The sequence below is a fragment of the Lepidochelys olivacea genome, assembly GCF_965140295.1.
Source record: "Lepidochelys olivacea isolate rLepOli2 genome assembly, chromosome: 1".
NCBI classification, from domain to species: Eukaryota; Metazoa; Chordata; order Testudines; family Cheloniidae; genus Lepidochelys; species Lepidochelys olivacea.
The window spans coordinates 23878140-23906034 of NC_140411.1; the positions used below are offsets into that span (position 1 = coordinate 23878140).

A 27895-nucleotide genomic window follows, 5' to 3' on the forward strand; every position below is an offset into this window, starting at 1 on the left:
GGTGGACAAAGCAGTTAAAAATGCTGTAAGAAATGGAAGGATTGATGGTAGAGTAAACAGGATTTCAAATGCCTAGACCAGGCAAATTTAAAAGAGGAATGTCAAAAAAAATTGGATTAATGAAAAAAGAGAGAGAAAATTTTTTGAATTATGCCCTAGAGTTGATGCTTATGACGCACTTCAGGGCCTGCATAGGACTAATGAAGCGCTTTTGTTTAGAGTACTAATTGACCATTTTGGCTTAAACAAAATCCCTTTCTGAATAAAAAGGACACAAAGATGGACTATGTGCACTCTGTCAGGTGGAAGAAACAATTGATCACCTTGTATGGGTATGTAAGGGTGCTGATTTAAAAAAATGGAAAAACTTTTTGAGGAATATAAACATCTTAAGGTAAAAAAATACATGACGTGACTTAGTAACAATGTGGGGGAAATGGAGTATTATGCATAAGGTGCAGACACCTTATGTGAAAGACACAGGGCAGCGTGAGAGCATCACCAAGGAGTGAGGAATTACAGTTTCTGGCAGCTATAGACCATTCAGTGAAGGCTGCTTTGCCATAAAAATGAGAAAAGGAAGAAAAAAAGCTTTGCCACTAACACCCAAACCCTAAAAGGTGTTTAGGCTCCTGCCGTCCACTGAAATCAATGGAAGATATGAGACTAAAAAAGACCCCTGCGATCATCTGAGCCTGCCTACAGTACTCACCCTCCCAGCCAGCTCTAGCAGCTGCGGGGCGCCTGCGGCCAGACTGGATTTTTCAGCAGTGTGGCATCTCCCGCCACTAGACTGTCAATCTGCTTGGCGGCGCGAGGAGGACTCGTTACCGTGGTGCGGCGCCCTGGCCCGGGCGCGCTTTACGGCTCCGTGGCGGGGGGCGGGGAAGATGTCTGAGCGGGCTGATCCGCCGGCGGCGGCGGCGGGAGCGGGCAGCGAGATGCCGGCCAAGAAGCAGAAGCTGAGCAGCGACGAGAACAGCAACCCCGGGGACCTGTCCGGGGACGAGAACGTGAGTCGGGCGCGGGGCCCCCAGGGGAGCCGGGGTTGGGGGCTCGGGGGGGCCCTGTTCTGGGCTCGCCCCGGAGCAGGGGGCGCTGGAGATGGGAGGGGCTGGGGGCAGCCCGTTACTGGGGGGTTCCCCACCCTTAGCACGGGGAAGCCCCTGATCCTGGGTCCTTCCCCTCCCCAAGGGGGATCCCCACACTCCTGCCAGCAGGCATGGCCGGGGTCACCCCGTTACTGGAAATTGCCCCAGTGTCTCCCCCCCCATCCTCGGGCCTTCATATCCCAAGGGGGATCCCCCATATCCCTCCCAGCAAGTGGGGCTGCGGTCACCTCATTACTGGGGAATCCCCCCAAATAGCCTGTATCTTGGAGCCTTCCCCTTCCCAAGGGGGGTACGCACACACCCCTCACAGCAGGCTGGGCTGAGAGAACCCCCTTAACTGGGAAATCTCCTCCAGTAGCTTGGGATCTTCCCCTTAACTGAAGGGTCCCACCGTAATATGTGGGCGTGGGGAGGTGCGGGACCCTCCAGCAGCGAGGAGGTTCTGGGATTTGTGTTTTAGGCTGTATCCGCTGTGGGGTTGGGGGAAGGAGAAGGTCCTTCACCTCAAAATAGTGATGGGGCAATTTCTGTCTGACGTTCCCTGTACTCTAAAATAGGGAGAGGGTATTTTAAGACTGAGGGGGCTCAGGAGATGCTGCATTCCTAAATAATTTAAGTAGGGTGGGGCTGGGAGATAGGCAGGCACCTCTGAGGTAAGGTGTAGGAGGGGTAGAGGTAGAGATTTGTAACAATTTACGCTATAAAATGGTAATCAGTTTCTAGTAAGACATCTTAAAGTGAAAAAATAAAACACTATATGTGTGTGTGCTGTCTGTTTTTAAATCTTGTATTGTGGAACAATATGTTTTGCAATATTCCTATGTACACGTAGTCTTTTGGTGAAAGAAGACTACTTGAGAATGTTTTTAAATTAAAGTTTTTACAGTGTTAGAAAACTCCCCTTTTGTGGCAAAAAATTATCACCAAATATGTGCCTCTAAAGACCATCCTAATATAAGAGCAAAATAAAAGTAAATGATTGGCTGCAACAGAACTGTTTAAAATGATAGAATTATACAAGCCAATGAGATTCATACCTAACTTTATATAATTTTTTTTTCTTTTGCTTTAGTACCATAGGTTACGTTCTGGTCATTCATTCACACAATACAGTTTGCAAGGCTTTTCTGTTAGACTGTTAAAATTAAATTCCGAGGTCCCAATTCTGCAATGAGCTGTGGTGTTAGATTTCTGCACCTATGTATAATCCATTGAGGGATGGAGGCTTAGTGATATAATCTCCTATAAAGGTGGAGTCCCTGTTTATTGTAATGCATATACAATATTTATACAATGATTTAAGTACCAACCATTATAATCTGTGGACATATTTATGTAGTTTAAGTTCTGAAATGATAGGATACAATACTAAAAAGTCCTGTGTGTAACCCTAGTCGGTCACTTCTGATTTACCCCTCTTTCTCTCTACACACAGGCTCCTGCTATGTCAAAACAGCAGTTAAAACAATAAGTCAAACTAAGAATATGTGGGCAGATGAGCTTGGAGGAAGTAGCAGCGAAAGACTTAAATGAAAGCGGGATTGGAGCAGAAAGGGAGGGGAATCCATTCCAAGAGATAGAAGCAAAGTAAGGGAAGACAAAATTTTGTGGGAGGAAAAAAGACAGAGGGAGCAGTTGGAAACAAGGAGGAGCAGAGCTATTCAGACCCCTGAAGGTAAAGATAAAGAGACTGAAACCTAAGCAGATGAAGAGAATAACTGCATCAATCCCCCATCCCCCACAAACTTCACTACTTCCTCTTTTCATCTACTCAGATTTCAAGCACCTTGTCTTCACCTTCAGGGGTCTGAATAGCTCTGCTGCTGCTTTTGTCTTCACATTCTTGTTGCCTCCAGTGCTCCACCCAGTCCTCTCTCCCTTTGTCTTTTTTCATCCCACCTTTGCCTACCTTTCATTCTGCTTCCAAACCAGCTCTTTAAGGGTATGTCTACGCTGTCCACGTTACCGCAGCGCTGCTGCAGCAGCATTGTGAGGTGGGCAGTGTAGACATGCTTTATTGCTGGGGGAGAGCTCTCCCGGTGCTAACCCCCCCCCCAACAAGCGGTGATAAAGCACTGTCTGTACTGGCGCTTTTCAGCGCTAAAACTTCTGTTGCTCAGGGGGGTGTTTTTTCCCCACCCCTGAACGACTAAAGTTTTAGCGCTAAAAGTGGCAGTGTAGATACAGCCTAAATAGGCTTAGGTATGTCTGTGCTTGAAACGCAGCAGCTGACTGTAGCACAGTAGTAGTGTAGACACTTACTAAAGTGACAGAAGAGGGTTTTCCATTGCTGTAATAAATCCACTTCCTTGTGAGGCAGGAGCTAGGTGGACGGAAGAATTCTTCCATTGACCCAGTGTTGTAGACACCGCACCTTAGGCTGGCTTAATTGTGTCTCAGGAGAGTTAATTTTTCACACCCCTGAGTGGCGTAGGAAGGTCGACTTATCTGTAGTGTAGGCCAGCTCCAGTTTACACTTAAAACTTAGGCTATGTCTACACTACGGACCTTACAGCAGCACAACTGTACCACTACAGCTGTACCGCTGTAAGGTCTTCTGTGTAGCTGCTCTGTGCCGGCAGGAGAGAGCTCTCCTGACGTCATAATTAACCCACCCCCCATGAGCAGCAGTAGTTATGTCAGTGGGAGAGCCGACGTAGCTCGGTCCACGGTGGCCTTTTTGTTGGTGAAACTTATGTCAGGCAGAGGTGTATTTTTTCACACCCCTGACTGACAAAAGTGCTAATGCAGACAAAGCCTTAGGTTGATAGAGCTCTGGCACTCAAAGGTATGAAAAATCCACACTTCTGGCACTGCCCTTAAGAATGGCCATACTGGATCAGACCAATGGTCCATCTAGCTCAGCATTCCGTCTTCCAGTAGTGGCCAGAGCAAGGTGTTTCAAAGGGAATGAACAGAACAGGAATCAAGTAATCCATCCCCTGTTGTTCACTCCCAACTTCTGGCAAACAGTGGCTTGGGACGCTCCGGACATGGTGTTGCATCCCTGCCCATCCTGGCTAACAGCCATTGATGGACCTATTGTCCAGGAACTTATCGAGTTCTTTTTTTAACCATAGTTTTGGCCTTCACAACATCCCCTGGCGAGGAGTTCCACAGGTCGACTGTGCGCTGTGTGAAGAAAAACTTGCTTTTGTTTTAAACCTACTGACTATTAATTTCATTGGGTGACCCCCTAGTTCTTGTGTTATGTGAAGAAGTATTTCCTTATTCATTTTCTTCACACCACTCAAGATTTTATAGACCTGTATCATATCCCCCCTTAGTCATCTATTTTCCAAGCTGAAAAGTCCACGGGGTCAGGGAGGTAAAGGTGCAGTTATCCTGAAACTGTGCCCCATTCTATGGGGGGAAACACGGAGGGAATGATTCCCTCTGACTGAGGTGATTCACTTATTACCTGACTTTCAGAGGTACTGAGCTGCTGCAGTTCTTCAGTGGGAGCTGTAGTTGGTCAGTACCTTTTGGAAAATCAGGCCATTACTGTCTCTTTTGTTTCCGTTTAGCCCCACAACACCTCTGAAGTAGCTTGATCTGTTACTGTTTTGTGTTCACTTTTATTCCTGAATATTTATTGATACCATACAGAAGACAAAAAGAAAAGGAGTACTTGTTGCACCTTAGAGACTAACCAATTTATTTGAGCGTAAGCTTTCGTGAGCTACAGCTCACTTCATGGGATGCATACTGTGGAAAGTGTAGAAGATCTTTTTATACACACAAAGCATGAAAAAATACCTCCCCCCCACCCCAGTCTCTTGCTGGAAATAGCTTATCTAAAGTGATCACTCTCCTTACAATGTGTATGATAATCAAGTTGGGCCATTTCCAGCACAAATCCAGGGTTTATCAAGAACGTCTGAGGAGGGGCGTGAGGGGTAGGAAAAAACAAGGGGAAATAGGTTACCTTGCATAATGACTTAGCCACTCCCAGTCTCTATTCAAGCCTAAGTTAATTGTATCCAATTTGCAAATGAATTCCAATTCAACAGTTTCTCGCTGGAGTCTGGATTTGAAGTTTTTTTGTTGTAATATCGCAACTTTCATGTCTGTAATCGCGTGACCAGAGAGATTGAAGTGTTCTCCGACTGGTTTATGAATGTTATAATTCTTGACATCTGATTTGTGTCCATTTATTCTTTTACGTAGAGACTGTCCAGTTAGACCAATGTACATGGCAGAGGGGCATTGCTGGCACATGATGGCATATATCACATTGGTGGATGTGCAGGTGAACGAGCCTCTGATAGTGTGGCTGATGTTATTAGGCCCTATGATGGTGTCCCCTGAATAGATATGTGGACACAGTTCGCAACGGGCTTTGTTGCAAGGATAGGTTCCTGGGTTAGTGGTTCTGTTGTGTTTGATGTGGTTGCTGGTGAGTATTTGCTTCAGGTTGGGGGGCTGTCTGTAGGCAAGGACTGGCCTGTCTCCCAAGATTTGTGAGAGTGTTGGGTCATCCTTCAGGATAGGTTGTAGATCCTTAATAATGCGTTGGAGGGGTTTTAGTTGGGGGCTGAAGGTGACGGCTAGTGGCGTTCTGTTATTTTCTTTGTTAGGCCTGTCCGGTAGTAGGAGACTTCTGGGAACTCTTCTGGCTCTATCAATCTGTTTCTTCACTTCCGCAGGTGGGTATTGTAGTTGTAAGAATGCTTGATAGAGATCTTGTAGGTGTTTGCCTCTATCTGAGGGGTTGGAGCAAATGCGGTTGTATTGCAGAGCTTGGCTATAGACGATGGATCGTGTGGTGTGGTCAGGGTGAAAGTTGGAGGCATGTAGGTAGGAATAGCGGTCAGTAGGTTTATGGTATAGGGTGGTGTTTATGTGACCATTGTTTATTAGCACTGTAGTGTCCAGGAAGTGGATCTCTTGTGTGGACTGGACCAGGCTGAGGTTGATGGTGGGATGGAAATTGTTGAAATCATGGTGGAATTCCTCAAGGGCTTCTTTTCCATGGGTCCAGATGATGATGATGTCATCAATATAGCGCAAGTAGAGTAGGGGTGTTAGGGGACGAGAGCTGAGGAAGCGTTGTTCTAAGTCAGCCATAAAAGTGTTGGCATACTGTGGGGCCATGCGAGTACCCATAGCAGTGCCGCTGATCTGAAGGTATACATTGTCCCCAAATGTAAAATAGAAAAGGAGTACTTGTGGCACCTTAGAGACTAACCAATTTATTTGAGCATGAGCTTTCGTGAGCTACAGCTCACTTCATCGGATGTGACTTAGTCACTTATCTAAATAAGCTATTACCAGCAGGACAGTGGGGTGGGAGGAGGTATTGTTTCATGGTCTCTGTGTGTATATATGTCTTCTGCAGTTTCCACGGTATGCATCCGATGAAGTGAGCTGTAGCTCACGAAAGCTCATGCTCAAATAAATTGGTTAGTCTCTAAGGTGCCACAAGTACTCCTTTTCTTTTTGCGAATACAGACTAACACGGCTGTTACTCTGAAAAATGTAAAATAGTTATGGGTAAGGACAAAGTCACAAAGTTCAGCCACCAGGTTAGCCGTGACATTATCGGGGATAGTGTTCTTGATGGCTTGTAGTCCATCTTTGTGTGGAACGTTGGTGTAGAGGGCTTCTACATCCATAGTGGCCAGGATGGTGTTATCAGAAAGATCACCGATGGATTGTAGTTTCCTGAGGAAGTCAGTGGTGTCTCGAAGGTAGCTGGGAATGCTGGTAGCGTGTACATTGGTCTAACTGGACAGTCTCTGCATAAAAGAATAAATGGACATCAAATCAGATGTCAAGAATTATAACATTCATAAACCAGTCGGAGAACACTTCAATCTCTCTGGTCACGCGATTACAGACATGAAAGTTGCGATATTACAACAAAAAAACTTCAAATCCAGACTCCAGTGAGAAACCATTCCAGTGAGTTGAATTGGAATTCATTTGCAAATTGGATACAATTAACTTAGGCTTGAATAGAGACTGGGAGTGGCTAAGTCATTATGCAAGGTAACCTATTTCCCCTTGTTTTTTCCTACCCCTCACGCCCCTCCTCAGACGTTCTTGTTAAACCCTGGATTTGTGCTGGAAATGGCCCAACTTGATTATCATACACATTGTAAGGAGAGTGATCACTTTAGATAAGCTATTACCAGCAAGAGAGTGGGGTGGGGGGAGGTATTTTTTCATGCTTTGTGTGTATAAAAAGATCTTCTACACTTTCCACAGTATGCATCCGATGAACTGAGCTGTAGCTCACGAAAGCTTATGCTCAAATAAATTGGTTAGTCTCTAAGGTGCCACAAGTACTCCTTTTCTTTTTGCGAATACAGACTAACACGGCTGTTACTCTGAAACCATACAGAAGACAGCACTCCTAGGAAAGCAACTTCTGTCGGGAATGTAAATTTATACTAATTCTCTGCACTCAAATATTCTTTTCATTATAAATACCTCAGTGGTCTTTACAAGCATTGTTTATTCCTGTAAAATGCCTGTGAGGTAGATAATTACCATCCATTTTTTTAAGACCATTTCCCTGCCTTGAAAAGGTTTAGTTTCTATTTCTTATCTAACCAAATTTCATGTGATGAAATGAGAAAGTGAGTGTCATTTAGTGTCATTACAGATAGCAAATTTGTTGGTAACAGTAGGAGGCTAAGCAATGAAAATGTCCCCCTGCTTCTGGAGTCGTTCTAGAGTCTTGCAGCTGTCTGCTCTCTTTTTGACGTACCCTAATAAAAAAAAATTAAAGGGCTAAAGTTTCTGTCTTTAGAAAAATGACAAGTAACCTAGTATTTCCTGAAAAAAATGACTTTACTACTGCACTGGACACAGCTGTCTGACCTTTCAATAAATCAACCTTTTAGAAAATCTATAACATTTTTTTTCTTGAACATTTCTTTTTTTAACGTCCGTGTGCAGACAGTATTCCTATGGGCGGAGGGAGGGGAATGTAAAAACAGCTAGTTTTCCATTATTTGGGTTTCTTAAGTTAGGTACTGATGTCTACCCATTTTGTATATTTTCAGGATGATGCTGTTAGTATAGAAAGTGGTACTAACACTGAACGCCCTGACACCCCAACAAACACACCCAATGCACCAGGAAGAAAAAGCTGGGGAAAAGGAAAATGGAAATCCAAGAAGTGCAAATACTCCTTTAAATGTGTAAATAGTCTGAAGGTAAGGCTCAAATAGATGAGAATGGACATTAGATGCTAGTTGTGGTGACCACTTTGATTTAGAAACACTATCCAGTCTGATATCTCACCTTTGCTCATGCTTCAGAAGAAGGTGATCCTCTTTCCCTTTCTCTGTCCTTCCAAGCTAATTATGCAATATTGGGCAGATACTATAGTGAACACCACAGAAATAACCATAATTAAATGGTGTATATGGAGTGGAGATGTCATTCATGATTCCTTGGGAAACAGTTTATGCCATGTGGTATGAAATGTATTTTACCCATCTTTGACCTATACAAAAGTGTAACAAGACTACACTTAAAAGTGAAAAATCACTAAAACAACTTAAAAGAATGGAATTTCACGTTATCCTGTAGAGATGTGTGGAGCAGGATATTTCTACCTTCCTAGATTTGCTTTCCATTACTTTTACTGTTTTTACACATTTGCCCTCAAGGAAACCATGAAATGTGTCTATTACTCACTGCTGTAAATTTTAAACACTGTTATGACTGAGTCTGAAAAACCACTCTAAAAATATTTTTTAAACACTTGTGTAGGAGCTCCCTTAGGTGTAGTTTAAATGCCAAGAAAACAAAAGTATAACTTTCCAAATAAAGCAAACCTTTATTTCCTGTTTTTGTGGACATTTATGTAATATTTTTTACAAATTAGTTGTCAAAGTCTCTTAAAAATTAAGTAAAATGTTTTTTTGGGGGGTAACTATTTTGAGAACTCAAATCAGTAACTGAATATTGTAGATGTAAAGGTTAAGCAGTAAATAAGTGTGTATGCTGGGATGATAGCCTCTGGGGCAGTAGGTTTTTCTGAGAAAACAGTTTCTTGATAGAAGTTGTTTGAGCTGTTTTGACACATTGCCTTTTAAAACAAAACACGGTCTTTATTTACCTTCCAAGACCTCAGCTGAGCATTGTATGATTTTACTTGTAAGAATTAATATAATTGCAGATACATTTCTGCTTTTCCTGAACTCAAACTCAGATTTGGACAGATAGGTGTAATTTTTTTAAAAACTTTTTGTTTAAATATATTGTCATGATTACAGGGCTAGCTGCACCCTCTGTCCTCTTCCTGGTGTCTGAATGACCAGAGTCCTCCGGTCTTGTGCCTTTAGCTCTTACCTGCTTCAGAATGGTATTTCACAATTCTGCCACTCTTTCAGTAGGACCAAGGCCAAACTGCCCTGTGTGTACCATCCATTTCTCACCATGTTGAGATTTGGACACCTATTTTCTCTCCATGGTAATCTGTGACTGGTGATATTGACCAATAGCCTTCTTAAAAAGAAAATATTTTCTATAGCAGCAAAGATTTAGAGAGAAAAATCTGATGTTAAAACAACCAATTTTTATGCTGTATCCCATAATGGTGATCTAGGCCAGATCACAACTTCAGAGGTGAGCTCCTGTGGAGGTCTTGGGCTGTTTCTCCGTTTCACTGTCTCCCCTTTCCCCCCCAAAAAAGTGTGTCCATTAGCTCTTTTATTGAACCATCTTCTGTTGGTGAAAGGGACAAGCTTTTGAACTACAAAACCGCTTCAGGACCTGAGGAAGAGCTCTGTGTAGCATGAAAGCTTGTCTCTTTCACCGACAGAAGTTGGTTCAATAAAAGATGTTGCCTCACCCAGGGACCAACACTGCTACAGCAAAGCTGCAAACAACTAAACAGTGTCAGCTTTCTTTGTTCTCCAGGAAGCTATTTCAAGTGTTGGTGGCCCTTGGCCTCCCCGCTTCCTCTATGCTGGTCAAACCAGTTCAGGGGCTGGACTAGAGTTGTCAGCGCTAATTGTTCTGGTGCATCCGATGAAGTGAGCTGTAGCTTACGAAAGCTTATGCTCTAATAAATTTGTTAGTCTCTAAGGTGCCACAAGTACTCCTTTTCTTTTTGTTCTGGTATTGTCTCTTAATACCTTCCATTTGACAGTCATTAGACAACCATCATGACACGTTTCTTGCCGGCCTGGGCTGTTCCAGATGGTCTCTTAACACCGTGGCAGTAGCAGGCCAAAATGCAGTCTTAATCATTAAAGAGCACCCTTATGTTTGTCGCAAGAAAGAAGATACATGTGTAATTACAGGCCTATCTTAGTAATATTACAATTTGTTTTTCTCACTTCTATAGTACCTTTCATTTGAAGATTTTAATCCACTTTGTAAGTGCTAACTTCAGAGGCATATTGTGATCTAGGTTAGTATTGAAGTCATTTGTGGCATGGCTTAACTAAGGGTATGTCTACACTTGCAGAGTTTTTTCTCTGTAAGTTTCACTGGTCATAGGGAACTGGTGAAAGTAAAAGCGCTGGTTTGTGTACTCACTTAATTCCTCCGGCATCAGAGAGTATTTACATTAGCAGCACTTCCATCCGGGATGAGAGCAGCGCTCTAGGGCAGCTATCCCACAGTGTACCTCTCTCCATTTTGACTATCAGTCTTGTGGGATGTGGGGGGGCGAGCAGAAGGCATTCTGGGTCCTTGCTCCGTGCCCCGTGATGCACTGCTTCATGTCCCAGCAGCCCTATTACTTTCTTGTTTCTTTTGCGGCATTTTCTAACACTCCTGGCTGTCTGGCTGCTTTCCCTGCCACATCTACAAGCACGGCTGTCCACTACTCTGATAGCTGTCACATGCACGCCGTGATTGGCAGTGTAGCTGCTCTTAAACTTGCAAAGAGAACTGCAGTCAGAGATGCCTGATGAGTTGCCTGAAATGGAAATAAGTAACATTGGATTGCTTTTGGCATTAACTGAGGAGCTGAGCACTGTGGAACAGCGTTTTTTGGGGGTAGAGAAAAGTAGCTCACAGTAGTATCATCGTGCTTGTCTGGGATGATGACCAGTGGCTTTAAAACTTTTGGATATGGAAAGCCACCTTCATAGAACTGTCTGCTGAGCTTTCCCCAGACCTGCATCGCAAGGGTACTAGACTAAGAGCTGCACTCACTGTAGAGAAGTGTGTGAGACAGCTACTGGTCGGCTGTGAACCAGTTTGGAGTGGGGAGATCGACTACTGGTGCTGTGGTAACTCAAATGTGCAAGGCCATTCATTGCATCATACTGCGCAAGACCGTGGCTCTTGGTAATGTGCGTGACATTTTGGATGGCTTTGCAGAAATGGGCTTCCCTAACTGGTGGGGCGATAGATGGAATGTACATCCCTATTGTTGCCCCAGCCCACCTTGGCACCAAGTACATATATCGTAAGGGGTACTTCTCCATGGTTTTGCAGATGCTAGTGGATCACCATGGGCATTTCACTGATATGAACGCTGGATGGTCTGGAAGGAGTATCTTTAAAAACACTGACCTGTAGAGAAAGCTGCAAGCAGGGACTTTCTTTCCAGACCAGCTGATCACTGTCGGGGAAGTGGAAATGCCCATTGTGATCCTGGGAACCCAGCTTACCCATTGATGCCATGGCTCATGAAGCCATACACTGGAAACGTAGATGTCAGTAAGGAATGTTTCAACAACAGACTGAGTAGGTGCAGAATGGCTGTCGACTGTGCATTTGGCCATTTGAAAGCACGCTGGAGATGTTTGTACAGTAGGCTGGAAATGAGCAGGGAAAATATTCCCATGGTTATTGCGGCGTGCTGTACTTTACATAACATTTGTGAGGGGAAGGGGGAAAGATTTACTTGTATGTGGTGCGTGGAGGCTGAATGCCTGGCTGTGAGTTTTAGCCAGATACCAGGGCTATTAGAAAGGCACAGCATGTGGCAGTTAGGATCCGGGATGCCCTGAGGGAAAAGTTTGAAAATGAAAATCATTAACTTTGCTGCTGTGCTTGGGAAAGGAAGTGTTAACAGCATGTGCTGTGCTACATGGTAGTTCTGTCTGTAATTTCAGTGAAGATGAAGTGCTCGTTGACTTGTAGCTGTGATGACATGTACAGAAATGTGAACACAAATAAAGCTTGCTGCTTTTTGAAAATTTTGTGCTTTTATTTTAAAAAGAGAGAGAACACCACATGCACATATATCCATCCTCAATATTGGTGGTGAACAGGGTGGGGGGGCTCATATACCTCACAGCTGTGTACAACTCCAACTGTCATTTGATAAGCTGTCAGGGGTATGGATTGTTGAGGAATGGAAAAATTTGCAGCAAGCCTATAAGAATGTGCAGAGGGAGTTTGGGGAGTGCATGAGAGAATTCTGCACTAGCTGCAATGGGGGGCGAGCACGACTCAGGTCACTCTGCAGTATAATGAGAGAATGCAACAGATCTGGCTGATGCTCCAGAACGTTGATTAGGTTCTCCGTGGCTTCCCTATGGAAAGCATTATTGTCTTTTCAGTCTCAGTTCTCTTCCTCTTTCCACTTTGTCATGGTTTCTCTCCATTTATTTTTATCATGTGTCTCCGCTTGGGGGTACAGAATCCCCTCACGAAACATGTCTGCCTCAGTGCATCTTGGCCGCCTTCTTATGCGTCGTAGATGGTCTGCTACAGCGCGGGGTGGGTCTTCCACCGTCATTTCCGGGAGACAAAAGCAACACATTACTGTGAAACATACATATAGGAATCACTGTGTATGTTGCAATACACCACTGGTAAGAAATCACTGTCGTGGTGAGAAAAGTCAAGCACCCATGGTGCATAAGAGCCCAGCAATGGTGAGGGCTAGAGGATTAGGGTTAGAGGATTTATTGCATACACCCATTCTGAAAAGGGCAAGCATGAAGGGAGGGCACCCAGCACACAAACACAGCCACCTTAGTACTTTTCTATGCCCTCAACCTGCTTTATGCATTGTCAAAGCAAAGCAACTTACCAGAGCTCTGCTCTCCTGCCTCTCCCTCAGCAGCCAGTGGCCGCTCACACTGTCTAGACACTTCCAGAGCAGAGAAGGGGTCCTGAGTGCAGGCAACAACAGGCTCCACAGCTTCCTCAGCCGCTGCCTCCTCATCTACGACCACCTTCTCCTGGCTAGGGCCACTTTCCACTGCCTCCAGACATAAAGAAGTATCCACTGGGCTCTTTGCAATGGACGTGGGGTCAGAGGATTGCATCCAAGTCACTGTAAAAACGGTAGCTTCGGGGCGCAGCACCGGACTGATGGTTTGTCTCCCTCACCTTGTGGTAGGCGTTCCTCAGCTCCTTCACTTTCACTCTGCACTGCAGTGTGTCCCTGTTATGCCCCTTCTCCTGCAAGCTGCTTGCAATCTTCTTGTAGGTACTGAAATTCCTTTGTGGCTGGAACGCATCTGGCACTGCACAGCCTCCTCTCCCCAAATTCTGATCAGGTCCAGTAGCTCGGCATTGCTCCAAGCAGGGGATCATTTGCATTGTGAAGCAGCCACGGTCACCAGGTCAAATGAGCACTCGGAAATGGAGTTCCAAACTTCCCGGGGCTTTACAGAGGGAGGGGCTGACGTCTGTTTACCTGCCATCAGAGCAGCGGAGGTGCTGGCCAGAGTGGTCACTTTTGGCACTGTGGGATATCCTTCAGAGGCCAAAAGATGTTTATGCAGGAAGAATGTGTCTTCACTTTCACATCACTGCGAAAAGAACAGCCGTAAGAACTGTGTGCCTTTCTTTTTGCAGTGAAACTTCTGAGTTTCACGGCAAAAAGTAATTAACAAGTGTAGACGCTCCCGTGGATTTTGTGCAAAAAAGGGGACATTTTGCACTTTAAATGGCAAGTGTAGACATGCCCTAAGGTGTTACTCTAGAGCAGTGGTTCCCAAACTTTTAACAACCCACGAACCCCTTTCACGAAAATATCAAATCTTGTGAACCCCCTCCTAAAAATGAATATTTTCAGGGATTTTCTCCCTTACCTGAGCATAAATGATAGAAACAGTGATCTTGGAAATAATTTGTTTTCTTTATGACACGCTTATTTCACACTATTTATTATTACATTATGATTTATCATTACATTATTTTATTACATTATGAAAATGACGACACTCTTCCAAGATTTCACTTCTAAGGCTTATATCACTTCCATTAAGCCCTCTACATGTTTCATCAAGGAGTACCAGACGTGAAACAGCATGAAGGTATTTAAGAAGCCAACTCAAATAGTTCCTCCCACAAGCATTCAGGCCTTGAGCAGTCCAGGCAAAAAACACATGACTGCAACAAAGCTTAAACTTGTTCTGCCAGGAAGTCTTGGTCACTAGGCTTGGGCTGCTAGCCCCCACGGGGGTTGGAGTCCCTAGGGACGGCTTCCCGCATTACAGAATTTTTTTTGTGAACCCCTGATACATTTCACGAACCCTAGTTTGGGAACTACTGCTCTAGAGATTTGTACCACCTTACCACTTTAACAAGACAAGTATAGTTAATACCCACCCCCCCCGTTCCCCCGCCAGCCAGTATGGACACAGTTATTCCAGTATTGCTTTTTTCTGTCTCCATAAGGAATAAGGTATGCTGATAAGGCCCTTTATACTGATATAACTGCATCCCAATTAGGGGTTGTATTAGGATAACTAAATGGGTTTACAAAAATCACACTCCTAACTGAAATAGTTATACTGGCATAAAATGTATGTGGACCAGGCTTTAGACCCAGAGGTTGCCTTGCCCAGAATCACCAAACAAGCAAGTAGTCCAAGCTGCAAATAGAACCAGTACATAAGAGGTGGTGTTTTTTTCACTTTGCCTTTAAAGCTTGGAGCAGAGGAACATGTTTTTACCTCCCCTGAAGACTAACAAGTTAATGTGCTGTGCTACTCTTTTTTTAAGAGCGAGTATATCGGGTCAGAACATGTAAACGGCTATAAATGTAGTGACCTTTTATATGGGAAGAGGTTGTACAAAAATAGGCTCCTTTTGCCACAAATCATGAGTTTCTGAGAAATAATGTCTGGTCTTCATTCTCTCACATGTTTCCTTAATCTTATTTTTCCTTTACAGGAGGACCACAGTCAGCCATTGTTTGGAGTCCAGTTTAACTGGCACAGTAAGGAAGGAGATCCATTAGTGTTTGCCACTGTAGGCAGCAACAGAGTGAGTAATATGCTCAGTTTCTGTCTAATCATGTTGCCCCTACACATGCTTCTTTATCTGTATGCCATTTTCTTCTCCCTCCAGTTACCAGTGTTCAATATTTAAAATACTGTGGTGGTGTTTTGTATTCCATTTTTCAAGGCTGTAAATGCTTGCAATTTTAAGACGGGTGAATCCAGTAGTTTGAAATGTGGTGGCATGCTTCAGCGGCTTGAGAATAAGGCTCCTATTTTACTAAAATTCCTTCAGTTTTGTAGAGGTTGGAAGATTTCTGAAAGGGAGACACTAAAATTCTTTTCAGGTAAAGTGTTGGTTCTCAGCTGTAACCTGTTTAAAGGGCTAAGTGATGTACAAAAGAATGAAAGAAGCATCTTTATTGGTGTCAATGTGCCAAGTACTGATACTAAGTAAAGATTAGTGGCCTATGTGAGATGAGTTGATGGATTCTTGGTGAACAGGCGTTCACTTAACAGCAGCCTTAAGAAATAGTTAACAGAGCATTCAGAGACTGCAGTATCTGTTTTATGAGTAAATAAGAGAATTTCATTTTTCCAGGGTTGTCAGTGCGGCAGTTATTACAAGCACTAAGTAATGTAGAGAAATAAGTAACAAGGGCCATAGTTCTGTGCAAAGAAATTAAACCAGACAATAGAATGGTTTGTCAATATCAAATAGAAGTAACAAGTTAGGTTAGAACTAATTGTATTAATTTCAGGGTATGGTATAGCCTGTCAGCAGCTTTCATCCCTAGGAAGTTTCACCATGAGGAATGTTTAAATAAGTCATTAGTCTGATAAGACACGTGAATGCTTTTGCATCGAACCACTTCCACATTCAGCTAAGAAACAGATAGTAGATGGGACTTGTGTAGAACAAGACACCTTTCAGTTTGCACAGATGAATGTGAAAATCACACGCCATATTGCATGAAATTAATAATCCAGTAAACCTTTTTTTCCCCCAGGTTACGTTATATGAGTGTCATTCCCAAGGAGAAATACGTTTATTGCAGTCTTACGTGGATGCTGATGTATCCTTCTAAAGCAGCTTGTCATAAAATGGTATTTTAGTAGGACTAACATGAGAAACGTTTTACTCCCTCTTGATGTGTAACAATTGAATTGTCTGTGATAAAATACTGTAAACACCTGTTGATAAGGAACATTCTTCACTTCACTTCAGATCCAAACTCCTGCCTGTATCCCACAAATTTTAGCTTTACTTTTCTAATATTACAAATGCAGAATCATGAAACATGTTATATAAAATATTGTTAAAATGATTCAACATAATCTTATGCCTCCCAGCGCTAATACGTGTATAACATGTTTCATGTTCGTAGCTTCTACAGTTTTCTAGCACTGCTATGTAGTACGTAGCATTCCTATTTTACTGATTGGGCCAGGATTGGAAATGGGAATTCCTGGCTCCAGTCCTGAGGTTAGACCAATTACATGGCTAATAAATTATTTTCTCACCTTCATTTTAGTCATTTAGTCCCACCATTTGAGTCCTTTTGAAGAAGAAGAAAGAGCTGATAGATCAGAGAGCATTTCAGGTGTATGGTGCAGTATGAGGAAGCAAAAAGAGCAGCAAGGAGAGAAGCAAGCACAGGGGAAGGAGTGGAGTTGTAGAGAGCTTAGAAATCAGAATACATATTAATCTTCTTATCTCTGGTCATACACTATTGAGCTCTTTTACAAAACAGCAACTGTGCTTCTAAACAAATGTATGAATACCTTACTCTCTACAGCTGCTTCTGTAGTCCTTAACATGGCACCTATTAGGCAGATGAGAACTTTTATACTTGTGCATGGACCTATGATAGCAATACAAGTCACCCGCTTCTGGCTGTGGCTGGGTCAAGGGGTATTATTAGGATAATTAATCCCATTACAATGCAGTGCATAAAGGTGAGTGGTCACGGCTTCAAACTGCAGATTGCAGCTTTCTAAAATAATTTACAATGTATCTAGTCTAACTATCTCAATTTGAGAGGTGGGAAATAATTTTATCTTTGAAATCTGTTCTAGCACTACGTGGGCCATGGAAATGCAATCAATGAACTGAAATTTCATCCAAGGGATCCAAATCTCCTTTTGTCTGTAAGCAAAGGTACGGCAGTTTAGCTGCTTATTTTTTGTTTAGGAACCATCTACTTAGATTTTTTTTTAAATACCATGTAAGAGGTCTTGGCTGTGAACAAGACGAGCTAAACCCCATCAGAACACAAAGATCAATGTATGACACTTTAAGAATTGAGGTGGACAAGGTGGGTGAGGTAATATCTTTTTATTGGATCAACTTCTGTTGATGGAAGCAACAAGCTTTCGAGCTTCACAGAGCTCTTCTTCAGGTCTGGAAAACAGCTGGCACACTCTGGTTATCTCTTCCAGTCCTGAAGAAGAGCTCTGTGAAGCTCGAAAGCTTGTTGCTTCCATCAACAGAAGTTGATCCAATAAAAAGATATTGCCAGACCCACCTTCTCTCTCTCATATCCTGAAACCAACTTGAAGCATTGAAACTCTAGAACAAATTAACTCTGTTAATTTGGATTTATGTGGGTTAGATGAAACCCACGGCCTGTATTAGATGTAACTGCATCCATTGGTACCTAGGGACTGAAAACAATGTCTCTGTAGGTAGAAAGAAAACATCCATGTTTAGCTGTGACAGTTGTGCAAACCGTTGGGCATTGATGGAGCTTTGTGATTATCATTTAAATTGGTTTTTATATGCTGAGTTGTCCTGCCACCTACTGGTGTGGGTTACATGGTGCACACTACTTTCAGAATGGAAAAAAATTCTTAGCCTGATTCTCCTGTCACTTACATGAGTATAAATTAGGAGGAAGTGAAAGGAGAACTGGTTCGTATTGTCTTGATTAGACTATCCAACCAATCATAACCTCTTAAAATTGACTAACTTAAAGCAAGACTGTGTGCTCACAAGAGTGAAGTTTTGCAAATGCTAGAGTTAAAAACTTATTCTGTTCCAAAGGTGGAACATCCTACAATAGTGCAGTGTTGTGGATGAGACTTCACAAGAACAAGAGTTGAGAAACTGAAAGTGATTCCTGCAGCTGTGTGTATAGTGTGGTGTAGCTGCATGAACCATAATTTTTTGAGTTTATTTTATTTGTAATTAAATAGTTTGGAACTTTAAAGAAGTGAAAATCATGCAGTCGCATATTGTATGATCACTGGATCAAATTTTGTCTCTTGGATGGCCAAGAACTGCTTGCCCACTTCCAATATAGATGAGGAGAGAGTTGGGGGAGGAAGGGGAAGCAAAATGCAACTAGTCTGACACATCCATCTTATAGTGTACTGTACTTTAGTAGAACCATAAAATCTTCTTTCAGTTCTTTCTAAACTTGATGTTTTTAAATGTCAGTGGCTCTTCATTGAAAATTGGCACGAAATTCTGTCTTATGAAACAGCTAGACGAGTCTCACTGACTTCAGTGGAAGTTGCGTGTATGTAATTTATGGCCCATTCCTGCCCTCAGTCCACACTGTATTAAAAACCTTTTTTGGCTTATCAGAGCACAAAATAATAGCTGAATACTTTAAAGAGTGAAAAGCACCCTTTTTTTCCTGCATACTTGGTAACTCAAATGACTAAAGGGATTTTTAGAGCTGAGAATGAATGGGACATTAACTTTTGGCTGAAATATATTTTTCCTTCCCCTCTGCCCAGGAAATGACTTAAGGCCTGAAAATAGGCTAGGTAGGAGTTCATCATTAGACTGAAAAATTTCTCAACCATACCTAGAGTGGTGTTAAAATGATACTAACATTCAACTGAAAACAATTTTTTCTTGTAGTAATGGAAGAACATACTTTTCATACATTATAAATGCTACCGTGGGATTCCTGTTCATGAAAGTGGTGGCTACGTTAACTTTATTGAGGTACAAATGGATGATTAAGGTTAACCTGTCAGCTTCTGTGTTTGTATTCTAGATCATGCACTGAGACTGTGGAACATCCAAACAGACACGCTGGTTGCAATATTTGGAGGAGTAGAAGGGCACAGGGATGAAGTCTTAAGTGCAGTAAGTGGAAAACTATAGGGCAATGCCTTCACTCTTATGTATGGGAATCCCAATATCTCTCTTTGAATCATATTTAGGCTTAAATATTGTGCCCAGCAAACCCAAAGTACATGAACTGAACTCTTTTAAAAACACATTTAGGCTAATATAATTCTAAGATTACACATCAGCACTAAAATACTTGCCAGCCCATAAAAACTGACACCTGCGTCACTCAAACTCTCTAGCAAAATTGGATATTTTGCAACATGTCGTGAAGGTAAATAAACTAGGACTCTGTGGGATTAAAGAGTCGTGTTGGATGGAAATGGGAGGGAGCTGTTCAAAGCCCTTCACTAGGAACACCTTGTTCTAATGAATGCCTCTAGGAACTGTAAGCATCCCAGTTGACTTCAGCTGAGAGAACTCATCATAGGGTAAGAGAAACTGGTCAGTAGCTACACTAATATTTAAAAGGTTTAGTTTTAGTAGGTAGTTGGATGAAGCAACCAAAGTTTAAAATAGCTTTATCCTTCAGTTTTTGCATTTGTAACATATAGCTTAAAGTGTGAAAGATTGCATAGCTTTTCATGGAATAGACACACACTCCCTACCCTGAAGAACTTGCAGTCTAAGGCCGTTATCCTACCTGTGCTTAATTTTACACATGTGAGTGATTCCTTTTGACTTCTGGTGGTAGGCACAATACAAATATCTTAAGTAGGCCGAAGTTGAAAGAAAAACAAAAGTTATATTTTAAATCTCTAAAATATTTATAATTTTTCTGTAAATATATAGAATAGACTTCCAACCATCTTATATTTTAAGTGGATAAAATTGATTAAAAAAAGTCATTACATTTTTATATAAACAGGTTTATTTTTAAAAGTAAGCCTATTTAAAATTTGAAATTATTACAATGTGTTTTTATGCCTAAATTTACTATAACCTATTAAGAAAGGATTAATATTAAGCAATACATGTTTGCGGCTGCAGTTTTAAAGAAAGTCATAGCGCTGAACTGGTGGAAGTCACTGGCTAAGCACCTAGAACCAGAATTTGTTGAAGTGCTACACCAGCTTTTGACAACAGTAGCTTCTTCGGGTGTAGAGAGAATGTTTTCTTCATGTCAGTTTGTTCAGCTAGTCCAGTTCAATGACCATCAGTTCAATTCACTAACTACAGATAGTACTTCTTTTGCTTTAATAAAACAGTTAGCTTTAAATACAAAACATGTTTTGTTCTGAAAAACTTTTTTTCTTGTGTAACCAGCACATTTAAGGTAGTTTTATTTAACTAATAGAAATCGTTTTGAAATGTTCTTTTGTGCATTTAATTTGAATTTTAACATCCATCCAAATGGAGCTTGACACAATTCACAAGTAAAACTTAATCATCTTCTACTAAATAAGAAATGAATTGTTCATCATTTCTTAATATTTATTTAGTTAAGAAATATAATACCTTAAATAAATGTGTGTAGATACACCATATCTTTCTGGTCAGCAAAAGCACCAAGTTTAGTGTAAAGGCTACATTTAATTGTGAATCAACATGTTTTAATAGTTACAAAGCAGTGAAAATCAAACTTTCTTTATGATCAACCTTGATCTTTAAATATTTATGGTAAATAGGCCCAATAACCTGTGATGGGATGTTAGATGGGGTGGGATCTGAGTTACTACAGAGAATTCTTTCCTGGGTATCTGGCTGGTGAATCTTGCCCATCTGCTCAGGGTTTAGCTGATCGCCATATTTGGGGTCGGGAAGGAATTTTCCTCCAGGGCAGATTGGAAGAGGCCCTGGAGGTTTTTCGCCTTCCTCTGTAGCATGGGGCACGGGTCATTTGCTGGAGGATTCTCTGCTCCTTGAAGTCTTTAAACCACGATTTGAGGACGTCAGTAGCTCAGACATAGGTGAGAGGTTTTTCGCAGGAGTGGGTGGGTGAGATTCTGTGGCCTGTGTTGTGCAGGAGGTCGGACTAGATGATCATAATGGTCCCTTATGACCTTAGTATCTATGAATCTATCAAAATCACTAAAAAGTACAAATGCAAAATGAGATTAAAATCCATTACTTTAAATCAAAGCAATTTAAATAATCCCTCCGGGGGGGTGTCTCTTTTTTTTGACACTTGTTTAGGATGGTTTACAGTATGCACTCTCCTGTAGATTCACCTCTCAAGAGATGCAGTTATTGCTTCATGCCACCAAAACCTTTATACCTATTTCTGTCTTCTACTTTTGATGTATACAAATAATCTTTGATTACAGAAATGTTTCTTGGACACCTGTACAAACTTTTATTTGGGAGACCCAACAAACCTTGCATAATCCAAGCATCACATAACTGTGGAGTTTACTGGTCTGTCTATAAAACACCTTTCAAAGGTGACTCGGTGTTGAAAGATTTTGCATAAGTGAGCTTTAAGGTTGAGTAGAACAAAAAACCTGGTGCTTTCATCCACAAGAGAATACAGTCAAACATCCCACAATTCCTGTTTTGGCCTACAGTAGTATACAATTAATTCAGTACTATTTCTTTAGTAATTAAGGACTAGACACAAATTTCACATTCAGCATGGTTTACATCTAAGGTGAGCTTTCAATACTGTCCCGGCCTCATATATCTTAATCAAATTGTGTGCATAACACGAAGGAAAGCAACAAAAAATATGAAGAGAGAGGAATGGATAAGGAAGGAAAAGGGTTATATTAATAAGGGAAACAGTGACTTGTGCTTGTTATGCTTGCTTACTTATGGCTCTGTTTATGTAGAAATACTCAAATTTTATTGGTATGTAACAAATACCTAGATAGAATATTTGTGCTAGAAACAATTAATCATTTGGCTTTGGTCTTTCTTCCCATAGAAACATCGGTATTGCCATACCAAATCAGATCAGTGGTTCTTCTAGCCCAGTAATGTTTCTGATATTGGCCAGTACCAGATACTTCAGAAGAAGATGCAAGAAACCATATAGTGGACAATTAAGGAATAACCTTCCCATAGAAAAACATTTTCTTATCCCCAGCCACTTGCTGGCTTACACTCTGAAGTATAAGGGTTTATATCCTCTTAAAATTGTTTTTGTTCTGTATATTGTAATGGTGGATGGCCCTCATTTGTGTCCAATCCTTTTCTAAATTCTACTATAGTCTTTGCCTCAATTAAATCCTGTGGCACAGGTTCTATGTTGGGGAAAATACTAGTCTTCAATTTGTTGTTTTTCAGCTTCATTGAATGTGCTCTTGTTTTTTGCATTCAAGAGAGTAAAATAGGTGTGCCAAGATATGATACCTTTTACAGGAAGCAGGCTTAAGTTATATTTAATAGTTTTCTATCTTGAAATATGCTTATTTAGCTTGCTCTCTAGACTGAAAATATGACTTGAACATATATGCATCTAATGTAAATGAAGAAAATAGAATCAGTGAGTTAGTATGCTGAAACTTAATATTGAGGGCTTAAAGCTGACTCTTTTTGTGTAGGATTATGACCTTCTTGGTGAGAAAATAATGTCCTGTGGTATGGATCACTCTCTGAAACTCTGGAGAATCAATTCAAAGAGAATGATGAATGCCATTAAGGAGTCTTATGAGTACAATCCAAATAAAACCAACAGGTGAACACAATCTTGATCTTTATTCGTTGATATATCTACTAAATATGAATCTTCTCACCAAGGGCCCATATCAGCTCCCACTGTAATGAGGGAGGTTTTCCATTGATTTAGGAGGTGCTGATCCCTAAATTGCTCTGGAAGAAGACTTCTCTTACTGATATGTGGTGGAAACAGTGTTCTGTTTAATTATAGGTCCAAACACTTATTGAAATAGTCTGACTTCTTCCATTTATGCGCAATTGGATGGTTTTGGGAATTGGTGTTTTAATCCAGTTCTAATTTCTGAAGCATATATATAAATACATATCAGCAGCCTTTCCTGTCCCCTCAAAGGTTTATAGCAGAGTAACAAATACACATCAGAATAATTGACTAGACTGTAGTAAATAGTTCCTTAAATTCTAAGTATGAAAATAATACAAGTTATTATAATCAGTAATTTATTTGGGGGATATAGGGCAAAAATACTTACACAGTTGGAATTACACTTGAAATTTTCAATCCTCCTGAGATCCAATTTCTAAGAAATAAGTTGATTTAAAAAGACCGTTACCTTTCAGTTATGCTACTAGCAAAATTTGTCCTTAATATTAAGGGAAACCAACTCATGTAATTACCTGTTTCTACCAACCCTAGTGTTGAGTAGCCTCCAATTTGTGAAGTAAAATGTGAAGGATCTAAAACATACTAAACACATTTTACAATAAGAAAAGGAGTACTTGTGGCACCTTAGAGACTAACCAATTTATTTGAGCATAAGCTTTCGTGAGCTACAGCTCACTTCATCGGATGCATACTGTGGAAACTGCAGAAGACATGCATCCGATGAAGTGAGCTGTAGCTCACGAAAGCTTATGCTCAAATAAATTGGTTAGTCTCTAAGGTGCCACAAGTACTCCTTTTCTTTTTGCAAATACAGACTAACACGGCTATTACTTTGAAACCTGACATTTTACAATGGGACTAATACTAGAAGCGTGCCTACTTCTTAATGTTACCAAATCTTAAATGGCACTTCAGACAAAACAAGATCCTTAGTGTGTTCTTACACATACCTTGTCAAAACATTTTAGATTTTGCTTGAAGAGTGTTGGGGGCTGAAGGAATCCCAGAAGTTGTTTCTGTTTTAACACGACTTGAAGTGTTTGACACAGGGATTGCTGAATTTCTTCAGAGGCTAACATGTTGTCTTTCCAGTGCCTCTAGTCTTTCCTCTCCTCTACCCCCTCCCCACAGATATGTTGGGACCTCAGCTAATTCACTGAAGATAGTCTTGTAGTATTTACCTTACAGATAAGTTTCTGAAATGTACGCCGCAAATTATTAGACACAGTAGAAAAAGGTTCTACTGACAGTTATAAATTATCATTTTAGTGTTTTAAATAGTTTTTTTTAAGTGCCTCTCTTTGCCCTTCTTGCTATGACTCATTGGTTTTTCCCCACAGGCCTTTTATTTCTCAGAAAATTCACTTTCCTGACTTTTCCACCAGAGATATACATAGGAACTATGTTGACTGTGTACGATGGTTAGGAGATCTAATACTTTCCAAGGTAAAGTGTCTACTGTTTAGCCATATTGTTCAAGATTATTTGCTTACATTCAGGGCCTCAAACAATAGTTTTTGGGTGAGAGTGGAGTAGAATGGGGTGTCTTTCTGCTGCTTTGATTTATTGGCTGGAAAGTTAACTTATTGTGCCATGCAAGGTGATTTTTTTCTAGGTAGACTGAGAGTTTAACTAATTAGGTTTGGGTATATAAGCATCTTATATTAAAAATCTATGTAAATTCTTCTAGCAATCAAAGCTCTAGTAAAAGTATATGAGAACTGAAAAGCCAGGATTCGGGTGGAATGTTCATTAGGGAAAAAAGCAAGACTGTTCATTTCTGGGAGTTCATATAGCTCTTGCAACAAAAAGGAGAAATGAAATCGGTGTACTTAAGTTGGAAAGTCTACATCATGGAATGACTTTGATTTGTGTTGCAACGTTGGTAATGTTTGCTCTGCAAATGTTGGCTAAGACCTGTTTACTCTGAGACTTGAAAACAACTTAGCTCGTTTCTAGCAAGAAACATGTTTGGAACATTACTAAAATTCTTCAAATTTGCATAGAGACAGAACTAAACCCCTCTTTGGTGTTTGAATTGTCCAAGTGCACTTCACTCGCACTCCTTTGGCAATTAAAGGTCATTGGCAAGTAGCTTGGGGTGAGCTGGCTGTGTTGGGACTGCATGGTGTAAGATCTGTGGATAGACACCTAAGGGCATGTCTTCACTGGCAATGGGAAAGAACTGCCATGGCAGCACGTTAAAGTGGCTTGTGTAGTCACAGCACAGCGCTGGCAGAGAGCTCTCCCAGCTCTCTAAAAACCCACCTCCACGAGGGGCGTAGCTCCCAGCGTTGGGGGGCCTGGCTCCCAGTGCTGGTGCACTGTCTACACTGGCATGTTACAGCGCTGAAACTTGCAGCGTTCGGGGGTGTTTTTTTACGCCCCTGAGCAAGAAAGTTGCAGTGCTGTAAAGTGGCAGTGTAGACAAGCCCTAAGATTCCAAGTGACATCCTTGATTTTTTCTTTATGTATTCGAGGGTAGTTGTACAAGGAGAAGTTTGGATAAAATTATAGTTTGAAAAAAGCATGGGTCGTGTTTATGGGTTTTTTTTCCCCCCCCTCAAGTAAGTGATTCTTCTTACTCTTCCCATAGTCCTGTGAAAATGCTATTGTGTGCTGGAAACCTGGCAAAATGGAGGATGATATAGATAAAATCAAGCCCAGTGAGTCAAATGTGACTATACTAGGACGATTTGATTATAGTCAGTGCGATATCTGGTATATGAGGTTTTCAATGGACTTCTGGCAAAAGGTAAGAGTGAGCTTTGAACTTTTTACTGTATTTGAAGAAGATCCCAGTTTCAGAAACTAACTCTTCCCGGGTTACATATTTAGATGCCTTAACGGTATATGAGGAAAAGTTTTCCGCTCACATGTGCTGATGTGATGGGAGGTAACATGGTCTGGAGCAAGGAGCTTACTATTGGTAGTCATGAACTCTAGATTTTAATCCTGACTCTCCATTAGTGGTATTGGAGGGAAGATTACTCCATCTTTTATCTCCATTTTACTGATGAGGAAACTGAGGCAAATACATAAGACACATGGGTGTAATGCGGATCATTGGTTTTATAGTGATTTGAGTACGTGAAGTGCTATGTGCACGCGTGTGTGTGTATGTTGTCAGTCTTAGAGACTTTATGAAGTCTGGCTTCTGTTCTTTGATACCATATTTTAAAGTGTCTATATTCTCTCATTTCAAAGATGCTTGCATTGGGCAATCAAGTTGGCAAACTTTATGTTTGGGATTTGGAAATAGAAGATCCTCATAAGGCTAAGTGAGTATATAGAAATTTCTAAACTCCCCTAGATTCCTTTGTGATACTGAGACATGGAGTTGGGGCACTTTCCTTCTTTACACAGCTCATACTCTTGAATGGTGGTAGGGCACTTTCCTTCTTACTTTACCCATAACACAAACTCTTGAGTGGTGGTAGCCACACCTTCAATTCTAACTTGTACGGTGAATAAGCATTTTGACCCTGTAAAGTTAACATCATTATTTGTATTTATTACAGTAGCGCCCAGAGGCCCCAGTCGGGTTGGGGCCGCATTGTGCTGGGCACTGTACGTAGATACAGTAAAAGAAAGTCCGTGCTTCGAAGAGCTTACAGAGTAATTAGGAGAAAAGTTTACAAAGTAATTGAGAGGAGACTTTCCAGGTGGGTGTGGCGCACAATGGAATGGGGAGGGGAAAGGACTAGGGTAATAGTAGAAATACAGTTACATAGGCTAGCTACGTGCATAATTTGGAGGGGCTTGTAATGTGACTTTCCAGTTGACCACCTGTTCCTGGCCAGGTGACTATTGAAGAGTCGTATATGAGGCCTTCCTGGAAATCTTGCTATCTTTCATCACCCAATTACAATACTGTATTCCTAAGTAAAAATTAATACTTACGTTTATTACCATAACCTACCTAAGATGATCCACTTTCAGAAGAGCTTTATGAAAATTGATCTTGGGTGGAGGAAGAAATTGCAGTGAGAGAGAATTAATTTCCTCTGGGTTCCAACAGCTAACTAAGGAGTACAGAATACAATAAGGGCCCAGCCTTGCCAACCTTTCCTTTGTGAGTGAGCTTCCACTGGCGTCAGTCAGATAACATGTTAAAGTTCTGATCCAGCAAGCCCTTACTCACAAGTGTAATAGCAAATGCAGACTTAACATTGCAACTAAATCATTTCTTTCTTTGTAGATGTACGACACTTACCCATCCTAAATGTGCTGCTGCCATTCGACAAACCAGTTTTAGCAGGGATAGCAGTATCCTTATAGCTGTTTGTGATGATGCCAGTATCTGGCGCTGGGACCGACAACGATAAGTTCCTTTTTTAATTAAGAGTAGAAAATACATTGTTGGTTTACAGTTTAACCTGTTAACTAGCTTCTACTGTAGTTGCATTTAGAATAGTTTTTTCCACTGTTCAGTTGGCTGGAGCTGAACTTAGTAATGTTTACATTCTTTGTACTGTTGTCTTGCTCAGACTCTGCTGCTTTCATTAATAAAAAATATTTTTGTAAAGCTTTATGCATTGTCCACTTCAATTATTTACCCAAAATGAATTTCACAATTTAACTGTGACCTGTGATGTTGTTTTACATTGTGTATAGCTGGTACATATCATATGCATGTTAGCATTGTGGTAGGAATTGAGTATACATGAGATTGCAGTCTTGCATGTGTTTTTTTTTCTTTTTCTTTTTTTAAGTGTGTTTTATAATAAAAAAAGGAGTGTAATGTTGCTACAGAAATATTTCTTAGGGTTTACAATAATTTAAATTACATTCATCTGTATAACAAGTTCCTTAAAGTATAATATAAGAGAGATGTGGCTGTGCTAAAAATATTTTGCAC

General features: G+C 41.1%; 1 protein-coding gene across 2 annotated transcripts; it reads left to right on the plus strand.

Moving 5' to 3' along the window:
• Positions 1 to 871: 871 nt before the first annotated feature.
• Positions 872 to 27566, plus strand: EED (embryonic ectoderm development). Of its 2 annotated transcripts, XM_084647071.1 has the most exons (13): positions 872 to 1013; positions 8129 to 8281; positions 15174 to 15266; positions 16231 to 16296; positions 17054 to 17179; positions 17300 to 17381; positions 19234 to 19325; positions 22796 to 22929; positions 24375 to 24480; positions 25631 to 25789; positions 26242 to 26315; positions 26556 to 26699; positions 27236 to 27566. In XM_084647071.1, exons 1-13 carry the CDS (start codon positions 891 to 893, stop codon positions 27360 to 27362), a joined length of 1479 nt encoding a protein of 492 aa, XP_084503197.1. In that variant the 5' UTR covers positions 872 to 890; the 3' UTR covers positions 27363 to 27566. The 2 variants fall into 2 exon arrangements, with proteins under 2 accessions (XP_084503197.1, XP_084503198.1); XM_084647072.1 differs by lacking the exon at positions 26556 to 26699.
• Positions 27567 to 27895: the final 329 nt, after the last annotated feature.

Bases quoted from the DNA above. Each gene is read 5' to 3' on its own strand.
- EED (XM_084647071.1), top strand. From the start codon at position 891: ATGTCTGAGCGGGCTGATCCGCCGGCGGCGGCGGCGGGAGCGGGCAGC. The intron at 19,326-22,795 runs GTAAGTGGAAAA...CTTTTTGTGTAG, and splicing joins GGGATGAAGTCTTAAGTGCA to GATTATGACCTTCTTGGTGA. The intron at 25,790-26,241 runs GTAAGAGTGAGC...CTCATTTCAAAG, and splicing joins CAATGGACTTCTGGCAAAAG to ATGCTTGCATTGGGCAATCA.